General features: G+C 41.4%; 1 protein-coding gene across 2 annotated transcripts in view; it reads right to left on the bottom strand.

Moving 5' to 3' along the window:
* IRAG2 (inositol 1,4,5-triphosphate receptor associated 2) overlaps positions 1 to 15,436 on the bottom strand; it is an 871,311-nt gene that overhangs the window by 50,769 nt on the left and 805,106 nt on the right. For both annotated transcript variants that reach the window (XM_069228582.1, XM_069228581.1), the window contains exons 33-35: positions 9,956 to 10,090; positions 3,254 to 3,401; positions 1,484 to 1,527 (exon numbers count right to left, since the gene is read on the bottom strand). In XM_069228582.1, the coding sequence (XP_069084683.1) occupies positions 1,484 to 1,527; positions 3,254 to 3,401; positions 9,956 to 10,090 (327 nt within the window). The remainder of the gene's footprint in view (positions 1 to 1,483; positions 1,528 to 3,253; positions 3,402 to 9,955; positions 10,091 to 15,436) is intronic.

The following is a 15,436-nucleotide window of genomic DNA, read 5'->3' as shown; positions in this document are numbered from 1 at the left end:
ATTATAGGGACTTTACATTAAACATCCTCCTTTATGCAGATGACGTTCTGCTTCTCGATCAACCACCAACTGAACTTCACCTGCCTATTAGGTGAAGTCCCACAGTGTAGGTTTAAATGCACCTTAAAATGAAACTGCCAAGAAACAGCTAGTGGGCGAATTTGAAGTTTTTATTGAGTGTATATATATATATATACACACACACACACACACACATATATATATGTGTATGTATATATATATATATATATATATGTGTATGTATATATATATATATATATATATATATATATATATATCCTACACATGTTTGGGGTCGAATATATATCGATTTGGAAAAACAAATGTTCTTAGAACAGAAATTTTCATTAGTTACAGTCTCTGTAGAGAGGTGCTATGCCTGGAATTAGGCATTATGCGTACTTTTGAAAATCTTGCAGAACAACTACTACCTCATTTAAAGAGGGTTTTCAACGTAAAGAGGTTTCTCTGGATCCCCTTTAAGATCTGATCTGTTCTAGACTGGGGGCAGCTCATATTCAATCTGTTATTTAAAAAACACGATTTCAGCACTGAACTGTTTAACCAGGAATTGAGTGATTTTTACAGTTTGGCCTACTACAGCCCAGGTCAAGAAGCATTAAAGAACGAGTTTTACACAATACAGATAAACTGCTAACGGAAATTATTGTTCACGGTGGAATAGTTTGAAATTAGTGGCTGACAGCTCTTTTGAACTATTGTCAACCCCATTTAAAACATCCAACGAGAAAGTGTTTTTACTGATCTTTGTACACATGTTTTAATACTAAAAGTAAATTCGGGGAGTTGTTGTATGGTAAATATGGCTGATTAGAACTGCACCTATTGCACCTATGCCATTCAGGATCTTGCCCATATTCTAACTGTATGCCCTACACAGAGACAAGAAGAAGCCAGATTCTTTAAAAAAAAAAAGATTCCGACCAATATCATAAATGCCTGTGATTTACAAAACTTAATGTATGGTCCTCAGACAGTAAAAGACTGTAACAAGGTTTACATTTAAAAAAAATATTCTTGGATGTTGACCTATTCTTATCTGCTGTAATTTTAATTTAGTATAGTTATTATAGTGTAGCCTTAAACGGAACGTTTCCTTATGAAGTTTTAGCAATTAAAATATAATTTGATTTTACAGTCTCTATTTATAGCACTTCTGTTAGAAGGGCTGCCTCAGAAACCGACAAAACCATAATTTATTTTTTCTTCTCTGCCTTAGTGCTCAGTAGTTCCTTAAAATAAATTTAAAAGTGACGCTTGGAAGAAATCCAATATCTTTGAGAAAATATCTTCAAATAACTGTCTCACTCTGCTGATCATTTCGAAAGAGAAAAGAGCTTCATCTCGAGTATAATTTCTACAGCAGGTAATATTTTTTATTGAGGTATATAATTGTACACAGACCAGGAACTGGCTTCAAGAATACAAATCATTTCCATACCTTGGAATGAATCGAACTGGGAAGTTTCTTGTTTAGTGCATCATCTGTAGAGTGATAAAGAAAAGATAGTTGAAGAACCTACTGACCGCTGGCCAACCAAAACTCATTCTTTGTTCACTTCTCTTTTTCAGCTATGCTGTTCATTTTTTCAATCACATATTTGTACCTATTTGTTAAGGTGCATTTTCTTCAGTCATGGTGTGTGATGAATGCACTTGATTTGTATACCATATTACTCAGGGAAACCCTCCAGGATTAAAATGGTCTTCAGATTATTCACTTAAACTTGTCTTCTAGAACTTTTCATTTTTTTTTTTTCCAAGGTGGTATTTTTATTGCACCAAAACATGCTGCTGTGATATCAACACTGACCACGTTGATGCATTTATCCACATATGCAGAATTAGTAGGCAGATCTATAGGCATAGTTTCCGTAGGCTTCTGCAGGGCCAGGCGGTTTGGTGAGACCTAAAACCTATTTCTCACAGCACACTTAGGAAGAGAGGGATGTAATTTATTACAGCAACACTTTGAATTTTTGTTTTAACATCCCGTCTTTCTGCTTCTAAAATTTTACTTCTAAAAAAATTCAACTATTCATTAATCTGACACAAAATCAAAAACACTATATGAAAAAGGTAGGTATAAAATAACTGAAAAAAAAGAAAGGAAGGAATTTAACAAAATTGGGGAACAGTAAGTAGAACTTACACTAGCAAACCCAGCAGGTCTCGGACCCTAATGACTGCAGTTGTCTAGAATCTTTGTAATTGTCTGTAGTGTTCTAATTAATTGGCAACAATATTGTTATTGGGGTGAGATTGTAACCCAGCTGAGTTTCCATGTTTCTTGATCCAATAACAGGAAGTGTGGTCAGCTGGGTGGGTTTGTTTGGTAGTTCTGAATATATTCTAACTTGTTTCCAATTGTTACATGGTGCTATAAATGTGGCTATGATTTACTCGGGTCTAAATGTTATAAGTATGTATAAATATAGATGTTTACTACCTGTGAACATGTTGTTGGAGATGAATGTTTCAATGACATTTTGTGTATTCACAAAGTTACAGGATTTGGCCTTTTTGTACCTCTGATTGATAGGAAACATACTAAATTATTTTACACTATTTACCTTTGTCAGCCCTAGAAGTGTCTGTTTTGCTAGAGATTTTTTTAAAATCTTTATGATATACCATTCTAACCTCTAGCAAGCCCTGTTACTCCGCAGTTTAGATCAAAACCAGCTGTACTAAAGCATCTCAGTATAAGCCCATACCACCCTCCTGATGCTGTAAGTACTGGGAACCACACAAGGCTCTGCTGTGGTCTATTAAACCTATCCTCTGGCACACCTTCTTCCTTTGTAAAATAGGATATTTTAAAATTACTAAATAATAAACAAAACTAATAAACTTAGGTTGAGTTAAGTTCTGAGATGCCTACCTGAAATAGTTGAAAACAATGGCTGTGGTGGGTATTCATTGTAGATCTTTTGACATTTTAGGGGTAGTAACCAAAATGGCTACACTAAACGTGTCAAAAGACTCCAAAAGTTGTAAGACATCTTTCCATGAGAAAACAGTATTTTAAATCTAATCATTAAAGTCTGCTTGGCAGTGAAGGGAGTAAACACAAGTCTCACACCCAATCAAGCCAAAGTCTATATAAAAATGGAAACGTACATTCCTTCAAACCTGACTTCCGTTTTTTTTAGCAACAACCCTACAACCACTTTCAACAAAACATTAATGTTCTGGTACAAAACAATACCTTCATCTCCTGCACAGCCAAAAGACTTTTCATTTTGAAGAAGAACCAACTTCAATTCCTCCAGTTCTGCATGCTCCTTGGCATACATTCGTTTCAGATTTTCTACATGTTGTATCATCACGTCTACCGCTTTACTGACACGGCTCTCCTAACAAAACAAAGAAAAAAAGTAGTGAACTGTTCAAGAATAGCAATGTATTAAAAAAATAACAGACATTTTGAAAGCCATATAATATTACAGAGAACCATCACTTAGTTGTAGGACTGGTATTAAGTTCTCCCTCATTCTAATCTGCATGCAGGTGTGAATTGTAACAAATTTGGCAACATTTCTCAGTACATTTCCTCTGACTAGTTATTTGTAGATACTTTTAATATCACATTTTATATTTTTTCTATCCTTTATAACTTTGCATGGGAGTCTATGACCATTACTTGCATTATACTGTGATTTGACTAACAAGTATATCAAAACGTTTTAATAAATGACTACACATTCTGTTTGGTATGATTGATTATTTGCTCCCATTCAACCAGACCTTTAGCCGCCATGTACTGTTTCTAAAGTAATTTTGGCTTATCTCTATCAGGGATTCCATCAATGTCCTAACCTCGACCACAGAGCTCTGTAATCTCCACATGGAGATGGATAAGTGTTGTCTACCCCCACATTAATCCCATTAAGACCGGGTCGTGGGTGGATAACCTTCAGCCTAATTATTCTGAATGCACCATATCATTATCCAAAACCCTGGAACATAGAATCTAATCTATTCTCATGTGCAAGTCCTGTAGTGGGTAGTGATAAAAGTACTCCATAAACCCATTTTCCTAGGGAAAGTCTAGTCAGTTCCCTGTCCCCAGTGTTCCCAGTCACACATACCTTTAAGGAATAGTTGTGTTAATCTTGTAACTTGGTAAACTGCGTGAAATGGCTAGAAGTAGATGGGAGCAGTCCACATCTGTATCCAGTATGCATTTACAATGTTCCCCAGTAGAACATGTGGTTCCTGGCACTTGGCTAAATAGAAGATAGAGTGGTAAAGAATAATATAAGTATGTCGACCTTATATACCACCTAACATTACTTCGATCCCATTCAGTTTACCCTGGACAATAAGATGTCGTTCTTTCTCTACATGAGACTCTTCTGCAGTTAAAGACAGTCCAGATCGTATCCATATGAGAGCCCCTCTGGTACAGGAGAATCCTACTGCATATAATTGCTCCATCGATCTAAACTGCAACCTTTCAGCTTCATTAAGTGTGGACTTCTGGAAAACTGCCCCTTGAACCTCTGTACGTTTTACATTTAAAGTGCTTCTCTCTCTTACTCGGAGAGCCAACCATGTGAGGAATTCATATTTATTCAGTTTACCAATGATTTCTAGAGATTGTGCCCCTACTGCTTGCCTATAAATGTACCCCCCTAACGTGACCTCCTACAGCGACCTTCCCAGGTTCCTTCCTGCAGCTTCTCTGCAACTTCCACTGTGCACATATTCTTTCATTGGTGGCTTAATATGAGCATAGATCTTTGTTTTAAAATATACGTCCTGATAAAGGTGATGTGGACCATACTGACCTCCACCGAAACACGGCTTTGACCGTCTTTTTAGTCAATGTATGCAATGTTAATAAGAAATGATTTTTGTATTTGAATGTTAAGTATTTGTAATACGTTTTTAACTATTGGATGCAATTTTAATATATGTATGAGGTACATATTTTCAAATATAATAAATACAAATAATTCCTTGAACTATAGTGAGACGGAGGTTGATTTTTCATAGTACTGCATATTCCGGAAGATGTATTCATGTATACATATAGATATGTATACACAGAAATTCACTTTAAAAAAAACAAGGGTGCCCTAAGGTAACTATAACTTGTGCCCTCGCCATGCACGGGTATGTGATCAATAATTTCACTGCACATCTTACAGTGTCTCAATCAAAGATGTTATCAAAGATGTAATGAGTGCCGTAATTTGTGGGGCAATTAGCAGTGCATGGTGAGGGCGCAAGTTATACATGAGGTAATCCTAACTGTAACTTGAGGTAATTTTAACTATAATTGGTGAATGTCTATGGTTTCATATGTTTAAAATGTGAGCCTAACTATAGTGTGCCTGTAAACTTTGCTTTTTTGAGTGAATTTTTCTCTTTTTTTTTTTTTTTTAAACATATAGTAATTTTTATTACTATACGTTAATCCAACTGCCGCCGCACACAACTGTTGGCCATATGCGGCGGCATTTGGACAGCCAGGCCCTGAGGCCAACCCCGAGAAGCACTCAACCTTGCACGGCCTTTGCCATGTGCAGTGGAGGTTGCCACAAGACCTGGCCTACAGCTAGACCCTGCAGCCATCCCACCCAACCACCCAACCCCACACTGTGGACGCAGCGGGAGTTGGCGGCGGCCTCTCTGGGTGTCAGAATTGGTGTGAGAGCATGTATCTGGGAGTGAGAGTGGCTGTAAGAGTGTCTGTCTGGGTGTGAGAGTGCGTACATCAGTATTTTAGTGGGTGCATGAGTGCGTCAGTGGGTCTGTGAGTGGGTGCGTCAGTGTCTGAGTAGGAGAAATTAAAGAGCGACAGAGAAAGAAAGGGAGAGGGCTAGAGGTATAGAGTTTTTTACGCTTTCCTGTATGATGTATTTGTCATGTTTAAAATAAAATTAATTTGTACTAAAAAAATAAAATAAAATAAAAATTAAAAAAAAAAAAAATTAAGGAAGAGAGTCCTTCTGGACTCTAACCATGACTGCTCAGTGTGAAGGTGTAGTGACCTTCACACTGAGCTACAGGTTTCTATTTGTTTTGTAAAAAAATTCTTAGCCCTTTATGGGCTATCCAGGACACAGGAGAGCCCTCATTTATTCATTTAATTTAATATATATATATATATATATATATATATATATATATATATATATATATATATATATATATATATTTCTTTAAACTGCTCTCTTACGGGCTTACCTAGTATTGCGGAGGAAGCCTTAAGGCTTCCCTCACAGTGCCATTGCTTCAGCAAGCACGGAGCTGCTTTGACAGCAGCTCCGTGTTTGCTGAAGCATTTAATCCCCGTTTCCTCCATGAGTGCAGGGGACAGAGATGAAAGCTGCAGATTTTGACAGCAGGACCTGTTTTACCTGAAGTGTTTGCTAAGCAACAGCAAACAGCTATTCAGGAGCCAGCCCTGGGGGTGGTGGTCCCCTGGGCTATCTGTGGCTCCAAGAGGGGGGCCACTACCCCCCCCTCCAAAAAGGACATAGCCTGGGGTGATGGTGGTCCCAGAGGTTTCCGGGTCCAAAACGGACCCCCTTTACATTGATTATGTGTCCTGGGGTGTGGTGATCCACTGGGCATGGGGGGGCTGCACACCACCCCCCTCTCAAAATTCAGTGTAGCCCCCGGGGTGGTGGTCCCCAGGGTGTGGGGGGGGGGGGGAGGCCCAGGCTCCCCACATAAATTAAATTCATTGCCTTGAGGAGGTGGTGGTGGTCCCCGGGGCAGTAGGAGGGGGCCAGGCACCCCCCTGCATATTAAAGTCACAGCCCTGGAGAGGTGGTGGTTGCCGGGGGAGGTGGTGGTTGCCAGGGTGGGAGGCCTTAGGCGGTGGTCTCCCAAGTAGTAGGAGGGGGCCGGGTGTGTCCCCCGCATATTAAAACACAGCCCTGGGGAGGTGGTGGTCCCCAGGGCAGCGGGAGGGCATGCGTCCCCCCACTTATTGCCTGAACTCCCCAGGGAGGTGGTGGTCCCCCAGGGCGGTGGGAGGTGCCAGGAGGCCCCCCCCCCGCTTCTTTACACAAGCTTCCGGGATTTGGCCCACCTGGGGGCATGATTGTAACAAAGTGCGGAAGACCGTGCTTTGCTTTTTAAAATTTTATTTTACAGCTAATCGACTGCAACTCCGCTCGTAAAATCTTTTTAGTCCTGGGGGGCTCCCTCTCGGACCTCACCACCAGAGATAAAGGGTCAGGGTGTTTGTGCCCTGGCCCTTTTTTTTTTTGGGACTCAGCTGAGTCCAAAGATGGCTGAAAGCACTTCAATGACTTCTGTTGTTGAAGTGTCATCAGCCAATCAGATTTCTGCAGGAGATCGGGAAAGGTCATAAATCCTTCGCGTCCCTAGATAATCAAATTCATTTTCCCCTCAATTTCTCAAAAACTACTGAACGAAATTACACCAAAACAAAAAAAAGTTTGCTTTCTGGACCAGTACCTACCTTCCTGTCAAATTTGGTGTAATTCCGTCCAATAGTTTTTGTGCTATTGCTGTTCAAAATCTCTGTGGAAAAATGAATAGGGATAAAGTGTTCTGGGACACCCCCCTTTTCTCGGCCCGCCTGGATGGATCATCCCAAAACTTTCCAGGCAGCAGGTGACGGGGCTGGCAAATATTTTTGGAACGTTTCATGAAGATTTGTGAAGCAGTGCCAAAGGTATAGGCAAGGAAAAAAACTAGGTCCTAACTATAATTATATATAGTGGCGACATATATAAATATATATAAATATATATATATATATATATATATATATATTCAGTTAAAAAACCAAAGGTTATCGGCACATTATAGTTAGGTGAGTGCGGTCCCCCCCTCCCTCGGCCGATTTAGGCCCGGGGACCACATCCACCCGGGCCACTTCAATGCCATGCGGTCACCTCCCCAGGCTGATTTTTGCCCTAGGGACCCCAATCCAGTGTTTGACAGCTCTCACTTGCTGCAAGCGGAGTGTATGCTCTGACTTGGGAGCTGTCAAAGCTCCTGCCAAGTCAGAGCAAACAGCTACGTCACGGGGTGGGCACTCCAGGGTATAGCAGGAGCCGTCCCTGGGGTGTGGCTGTTCCCAAGGCCAACTGTGGCTCCACAACAGGTGCCGCGCGGCCCCCTCTTCAATGTTGAACTTGCCCCAGGGAGGTGGTGGTCCCTAGGGCCAAGGGTCTGTAACAGGCCCCCTTCATTCTTTTTTTGCAGCCCCGGTGAGGTGGCATTCCTCACTGGTATTCCTCATGCCACCTTGCCTTCCCCATATAAAACAAACATTTTGCCCCGGGGAGGTGGTGGTGGTGATCCCCCTCGTACAAACTTGTTATTTAGCCCCGGGGAGGTGGTGGTCCCCAAGGATTTGGGGAGGCTGTACTGGCTTCCCACATATAAAATAAACATTTTGCCCCTGAGGAGGTGGTGGTGGTCCCCAGGGGCAAGGCAGGTGCTGTGCTGCCCCCTTCTATTATAGGGTAATTGCCCCAGGGAGGTGTTGTCCCCTGGGGCTAATATAAGCCCAAGGAGAGGGTCCTCGTGGGCCCCCTCCTTTCTCAATGCCCCATCCAGGGGGACAATAAAAGGGCAGGAAAACGCACTTATTTTTTTTTTTTTTTTTTAAACGCAGAAAAATCTACAGATTCGACATTAAAAAAATGCTTTTTAGCCCTGGGAGGAAACCCTAAACCAAGGCTAGGGGCTCAGGGTGACCCTACCCTGGCCATTTTTCTTTTTACACTTTTTTCTGGGACTTGGCTGAAGCCGAGTCCCAAGATGGCTGCCAACACTTCCAATCAGATGTCAGCATGGGGACAGTTGGATCCGCAGAGAACCTGCGTCACTAGATATCTATATATTTTTTTATGTTTATTATCTCCAAAACTACTGAAGGCATTTACACAAAGTCAGAAAAAGCACTCTTTCTGGATAAAGAGATAGCTTTCGGACAAATTTGGTGTAATTCTGTCCAGGAGCTCAAGCTGTAGTTGTGTTAAAAATTTTGAAAGATCCCATTGACAAAGAAAAGAGAAAAGGTTATTTGGAGCAGCCCCCGCCCTCCCTTTGATGGGTCACCCTGAAACTTTCAACACAGCAGATGAACCAACTAAAGTATACGTTTTGAAAATGTCCTGAAGATTCGTCAAGCGGCACCAAAGTTATTGGCAAAACAAAAAATCCTCTGTCTATGGAGAAAATGGTCCTAACTAGAAATGAGTCATGTACTGTGAATCTTCAATCACTAAGACAATACCTCTGGACTCTTTAAATGATCCTGAGCAAGAATTTGGCAGATTTGCAGTTCCTACTTGGATGGTTTCTGTTAAGGTGAGACTAGGACAGACAGGGACTTTCTTCTGCATCATCTTCTAAGGCACAGGAATTAAATTTCATTTGGTTTGCAACTGCTAGCCCCCGGGTTTATGCAAAAGTCAACTTTAAGACCGGGTTGACCTCGCTCTTCAGGGTGGTTTCAAAGCTTTGATATTTAAAACAGAGTATCCAGGATAGAGCAATTTTGCCTAGTCCAAGTTGAAAAGCAGCCTGAAGGTTTTTGGAATAGAAGAGTGTGATCATCTAGCCAGGTGTAGATGGCAGCTGCAACATTGTTAACTCAAAGAAAGTGATACTCTAACTATTCACAGCCACTGGTAATAATGTTAGTCCATATTCTAGTGTTTTTCTGTTCACTCTACCACTACACACACAGGGACCAATCTAATGTGAATCAGCCTCGGTCCAGTGCAGCACAAACTGCCAGGCCGCATCCACACTGAAAGGATCAATAGCAAACACGTTCTCAATAGAGAGTTCTTAGCAGCTAGGTCGGTGTTACAAAAACTTTTAAACAAAAATACAGCACAAGTCAGAAACTGAAGCAAATGCAGATTAATTGCACGTATTCAAATACTGAATTTATGGTTACCTGGTGAATAGCTCCCAACATTTCTGCTCTACTGGCGACTCGGGCTGTGTGCTGACTCAAAAACTGTAAGCTTTTCTCCAGATTCTTGATGATATCATGCGACTGCATATTTTCCTCACAAATAGGGACCAATGTCTAAGAGGAAATACGAAGAAACAGATGAAACATTATTTAGCGAATAATGCCAAGATATGTTGGAAGGTGCCGACATATTGCTAGGTTTAAGTCTCTGTTCTCTTCGCTGAAGCCTCAGACACAAGTGCTACTAATGCACTTTAGCATTAGAAACAAAATGTGTACTGGCGCTAATTCGATTAAAATGTGAAGTATTTCCAAAGTTATGCTTCTGCTGTCAATAGCACAAGTGGTATTTATGCTTCTAACAAATGTATCTCCTGTTCCTCACACAGACTTCTGTGAGAGATATTAGTATACATTACTCTCTCTACTATTACAGAAGAATATAACAGTTTTTATCTATCAAGATCAAATCATGTTTATACCAGGAAGAGCCACAGATCGAAATACACAAAGAAGGTAACACTACTCTCAGGGGAGCCGGAGCAGCGGAAATACCACCAATGGCAGCAGCAGGATCGGACGCCAAGGAGGCCTTTGATTCATTATGATCATATTTTTGCCAAGCGGAAAGCTATTGTAAAGAATAACACTAAAGACAACAGAAAACCTAACACATTGACTTGATTTTTTACTTGATTGACAACAGAAGCTGTAAAATGTACAAGCCTACATTCCCACAAGCAATGGGGAGTTTGCCTTAAAAGCAGTAAGTCCAAATGAAATGATTAGCATTAATTGGATATCACAATATAAACAAACAGGTTCTCACTAAAATGAGATCACTCAAGACTTGGAACTAACTTCTAATTAAAAGCACCCGAACATCAGGCTATATTGGACACTTCAGACAATATTTAAACTAAAACAATCTTAAACATATTAGAAATGTAGCAGCATGCTATAAACGCATTCTCATTGACTGCAAACGATTTTTATCCTTGTTAATGCAGACCATGACACCAACAACTAGTCCAGTTCTTTTTACTGCAGAGCATCCAGAGGATTTCCCCGGGCTTCCTCCGTCCCAAGAGGCAGTTTTGCCAAGCAACTATTGATTATTCCCTGGTTTATTTACCCATTTGTAGTACCCATCTGGTCCAGTTAGTTTACATCGTTAACAACTTAAAGGTTGTGATCAAATCGTATGCTGATGACACTTATATCTATATAACCTTCGCAGGATATTAATTACCTATACGAAACCTTCAAAACTAATGGGAAAGGATCAAATAAGTATGAATGCCAATTCCCCCAAATGAATACAATGAAAAAACAAGCATTTGCAATACAGCAGATCTCGCATTTGCTCGAGTTAGAGCTATTAGCGTTGTAACTCCTAAACAAACTTTTCTTGCCACATAAATTGAAAAAAAAAAACTAGCGCAATCGTGCTATGTAAAACCCATCGCAATCACACTGTGCGAAAATGAGAAGATAAAGTTGTGGAGAAACGAGGCTCAAAACATGGAGCCTCGTATGTTTTCAGAAGTTGGCCGGTGTGCTGGAGGAGGGCTAAACACTGGAAAAGGCATGAGGTAATGCATGCCTTTCACTAATGAAATTAAGCAGATTTTAAAAGGCAAGCCCACGAACAAATGAAAGGGACAGGCGTGACATGGGCGTGGTTAAAAGACCAAAGAGAGATTAGAACAGGGATGGAGCGCTTGTGCGCTCAACCCTAAAGAGGTCAACATTTTTAGGACTTCCTATCACGGTTATTTTCAATCAGCTCTTCCCATTAGCCTCCAAAGGATGAAAACTTGGGTATCATCCTTGATGCTGATCTTACACTGAGTAATGAAGAAATGTCCATTTAAGCAGTTTTCCATTACCTGGCCAAGCTAAGGCCTATCCCTTCCTTTCTTTCCACTGCTCACAAAGGTCTAGAAGTTGGCATCACTGTCAATTCAAGAGTAGGCAACAGTAAAAGTTTCTATGCTGGGCTAGACGTTGCTCAGACCAGCCATCTACATAGTGTAAAACGGCACTGACAGGCTTATTACAGACTTAGGTAGAAACAAAAGGTTACACAAATTATAAGATCACTGTAATTGCCATTCGTTAGTTACATAACTTGCTTCAAACCAACTCATTGCATGCACAAATGCTTTAAACTTGCCACACAATACTTTTCCAGGCATATTTTGCTCTACCTTCCTTCACAGTGAATGCACAGCGCAAATACAATCCTCTGCCTCCCACAAACAAAATTGAAATCTAAAAGTGGTAGAGCCTTTCCTAGCTAGAGTCCTGCTTCGTGGAACTCGCTCTGGAATTGCTATCCCTCTTTCAGGCAAGCACTAAAGACACACCAGTTCTGAGGACCTCTCACTAAAACCAACATCAAAGATGCTCTATGGGTACTGTGCCCTATATATGTGTGTGTAATGACGATGGGAAAATGTCAAAGAGAGAGTGTTCCCTATAACTGGCCTCTTTATGGACTTAAGTGATGAAGTAATGTTCAAGTGTGGATATAATTAAACAGATGCCAAAAATGTCTTGGCTTTGATTTGGAAGCTGGGTTAGTAGGTAACTAGGCAATCCAGTGGAAAGGGAAGCCTACTTTTATTCTTACCATGGAAATCTGGATAAAGCCACTGATAGAACGAAAACAAATCAAGCGGATCCCCTCTGTATTAAATGCAAATAAGGCATTTTTGAGATAATATGCAAACAGAGCTTGGATTATCAAGGAAACAGAGTTCGCAAATCGATCCAAGTTATGCTACATTGTGTATGTTACATAGATTTGTATAGCGCGACTAATCGCCAGGGGGTTACCCTGGTGCTAGAGCAGGTGTGAAGGTAGCCTGCAGAGTCAATCATTGAAAAGCCAGGCCTTCTGCTTCTTACAGAATTCCAGAAGTGAAGAGTAGGCCTTTAAGTGTAGAAGTAGGTCATTCCATGTTTTGAGTGCAAGGTATGAGAAGGTTAGTTCTCCCGTTCTGCTTCCGCAGATGCAGATTGTGTGTGAAAGAGGGAGGCAGAGAGGTGGTGTCTGGTGGGAGTGGCAGATGGGAGTTGGCTGGTCCACTGTTGTGCAATGTCTTAAATGCATGAGTGAGGAGTTTGAATTTGCAGTGTGTATCGGTAGCTAGAGGAAATCTGAAGTGACGCGTGAAGTGGGTGCACTCAGGGAGGTCCACAACGAGTCTGCCGGCAGTGTTCTGGATGGTGTGAAGGCAGTAGAGGAGGTGGTTGGGGATTCCTGCACAGAATGCCTTGCCATGGTCAAGTCTACTGGTGATTGGGGCTTGAGTGATGGTGTCTCTGGTGCTCTTGGGATCCATCTGATTTTTTTTATGAATGCGTAGCATGTTGAAACAGACTGACTTAACTGTGTTTACCTGAGCACCCATGTTGAGTTTGTCATAGAATACGATTGTAAGGTTGCGTGCGTGGTTGCAGGGTGAAGGGGTTGGACCAAGCTCGGATGGCCACCAGGAGGGGTCCCTTAGGGAGCTTTTGTTCCGCAATATCAGCACTTCGGTCTTACACATAATGAGCTTCAGGCAGTTGTAGTTCATCCATTCCGCTAAATGGATCATGCATTTGGAGAAGTTGGATTTAGTTTTTGAGGATTTGTCTGACAGGACAAGCTGGGTGTCATCGGTGTAGGAGATAACTGAATAGCTTTGGGATCTGATGACATCCCTGAGTGGTGTCATATACAGGGTGGGGCCTAGGGATGATCCTTGGGGGACCTCAGAGATCAGGTTCTTGGGCTCTGATTTGTAAGGGGGAGGCTGACTTACTGTTCTCCTTGTGAGAAAGGAGCATATCCATTTGAGGGCTGGGCCTTGGATGTCTGTCTCATGTAATCTTTTGATGAGTTTAGTGTGCGACAGTTTTGAAAGCTGCTGATAGGTTCAGCAGTACAAGGGCAGTGGATTCTCCTTGGTCTCGGAAGGTGCAGATCACATCATTGGCAGAGATTAGTGCTGTCTCTGTGCTGTGATTAATGCAAAATCCAGATTGGGATTGGTTGAGAAGATTGTGGAGTTCCAGGTGGCTGCTGATTGATAGCTTAATGTGTCATCTTTACTGGGTAATGTAGTACATAGATGGGTCTGAAGTTGCCGAATTAACTGGGGTCAGCTGTTTATTTTTTTTATTTTTCTAATGAGGGCTGTGACAGCAGCATACTTCCAGTACTAAGGGAAGGTAGTAGACTAAATGGAGGAGTTAATGATATGGGTGAGGAACTTGCCGATCACCAGTCCTCCTAGGTTCTGGATGTGGTGTGGGCACGGGTTGTGGGGGTCCTGGATTAGACGTGCTTCATGACTGGGATGGTGTCTTCTTCAATGAGTGCTCTTGAGTTGGTTAAGTGTCTACCCGAGTGGTAGGTGTGAAGTTTGCTGACTATGGGTTTGGTTGGTTTTCAAAGATATTGTGGATTTTCTCTACTTTCTTGCTGAAGTAATTTGGTCACAGACTTACTTGGAGTAGGTGATGTATTTGTTGAGGAGTCAGGGGTGATGAATTACTTGACGAGGGCAAATAACTCTTTGAAGCTGTTGGAACTGCCTCGATCCTACCTGTGAGGAATCTACTTTGGTAGTCCTTAGGTAGTTCTCATTGAAATGTACTAGATTTTCTATACTATTTAAATGTTTAATTTATAATTTTAAGTCTTTCTGTTAAATGTTACTACCAATTTGATAAACTTATTCTCTTGACAATTATTCAATCGTGGTTTCAGTTTGTTATATTTGCACTAAATTCTGTCTAACCTTTCCTTTTTTACTTTCCATGTCCCCTTCCTTTTGAATGTGGTATTTGTGTCTTTCAAACTTGGTTATCGAGAATAAACATATTCAGTTCTTGTTAGTATTATATTCATGTTTTATGAATTTTTACTTAACACCCCGATTATGAAGTATACAGAAAGCGCTTAGAAACATGCTAGTTCCAAACTTGGTTATCGAGAATAAACATATTCAGTTCTTGTTAGTATTATATTCATGTTTTATGAATTTTTACTTAACACCCCGATTATGAAGTATACAGAGAGCGCTTAGAAACATGCTAGTTCCATCTGGTGCTATCACAGCATCATGACGGAGTCATTCCCAACAGTCCGACAACACTTGCAAGGGAGTGCAGCGCTGATCGAGGAGTTGCATGAACCCCCTGGTGCAGTACCTTTGAAATAAGGCAGAGTCAAAGACGTGCCACAGAGTTGGGTAGGTGAGGGTCGCTGGAGCCAGTGCATAGTCAGTTCTGTCCTGCTGCGCAGGAGGTGAGGCGTAGGCTCCTTACTGCTATGCAGGGGAAGTGAGGCATGGGTTCCTTACAGAATCAGCGAGGTGAGGCAGCGTCGGCGGTGAGGCGTCAGTCCTTTACAAACTGGTGGGGTCGATGAGTTCAGCGGGTCAAGACGTAATGAGATGA

Source organism: Pleurodeles waltl, chromosome 4_1 (genome assembly GCF_031143425.1).
Source record: "Pleurodeles waltl isolate 20211129_DDA chromosome 4_1, aPleWal1.hap1.20221129, whole genome shotgun sequence".
NCBI lineage: Eukaryota > Metazoa > Chordata > Amphibia > Caudata > Salamandridae > Pleurodeles > Pleurodeles waltl.
Note: the sequence above shows the minus strand (reverse complement) of the source record. Positions and strands in the feature narration are given on the sequence as shown.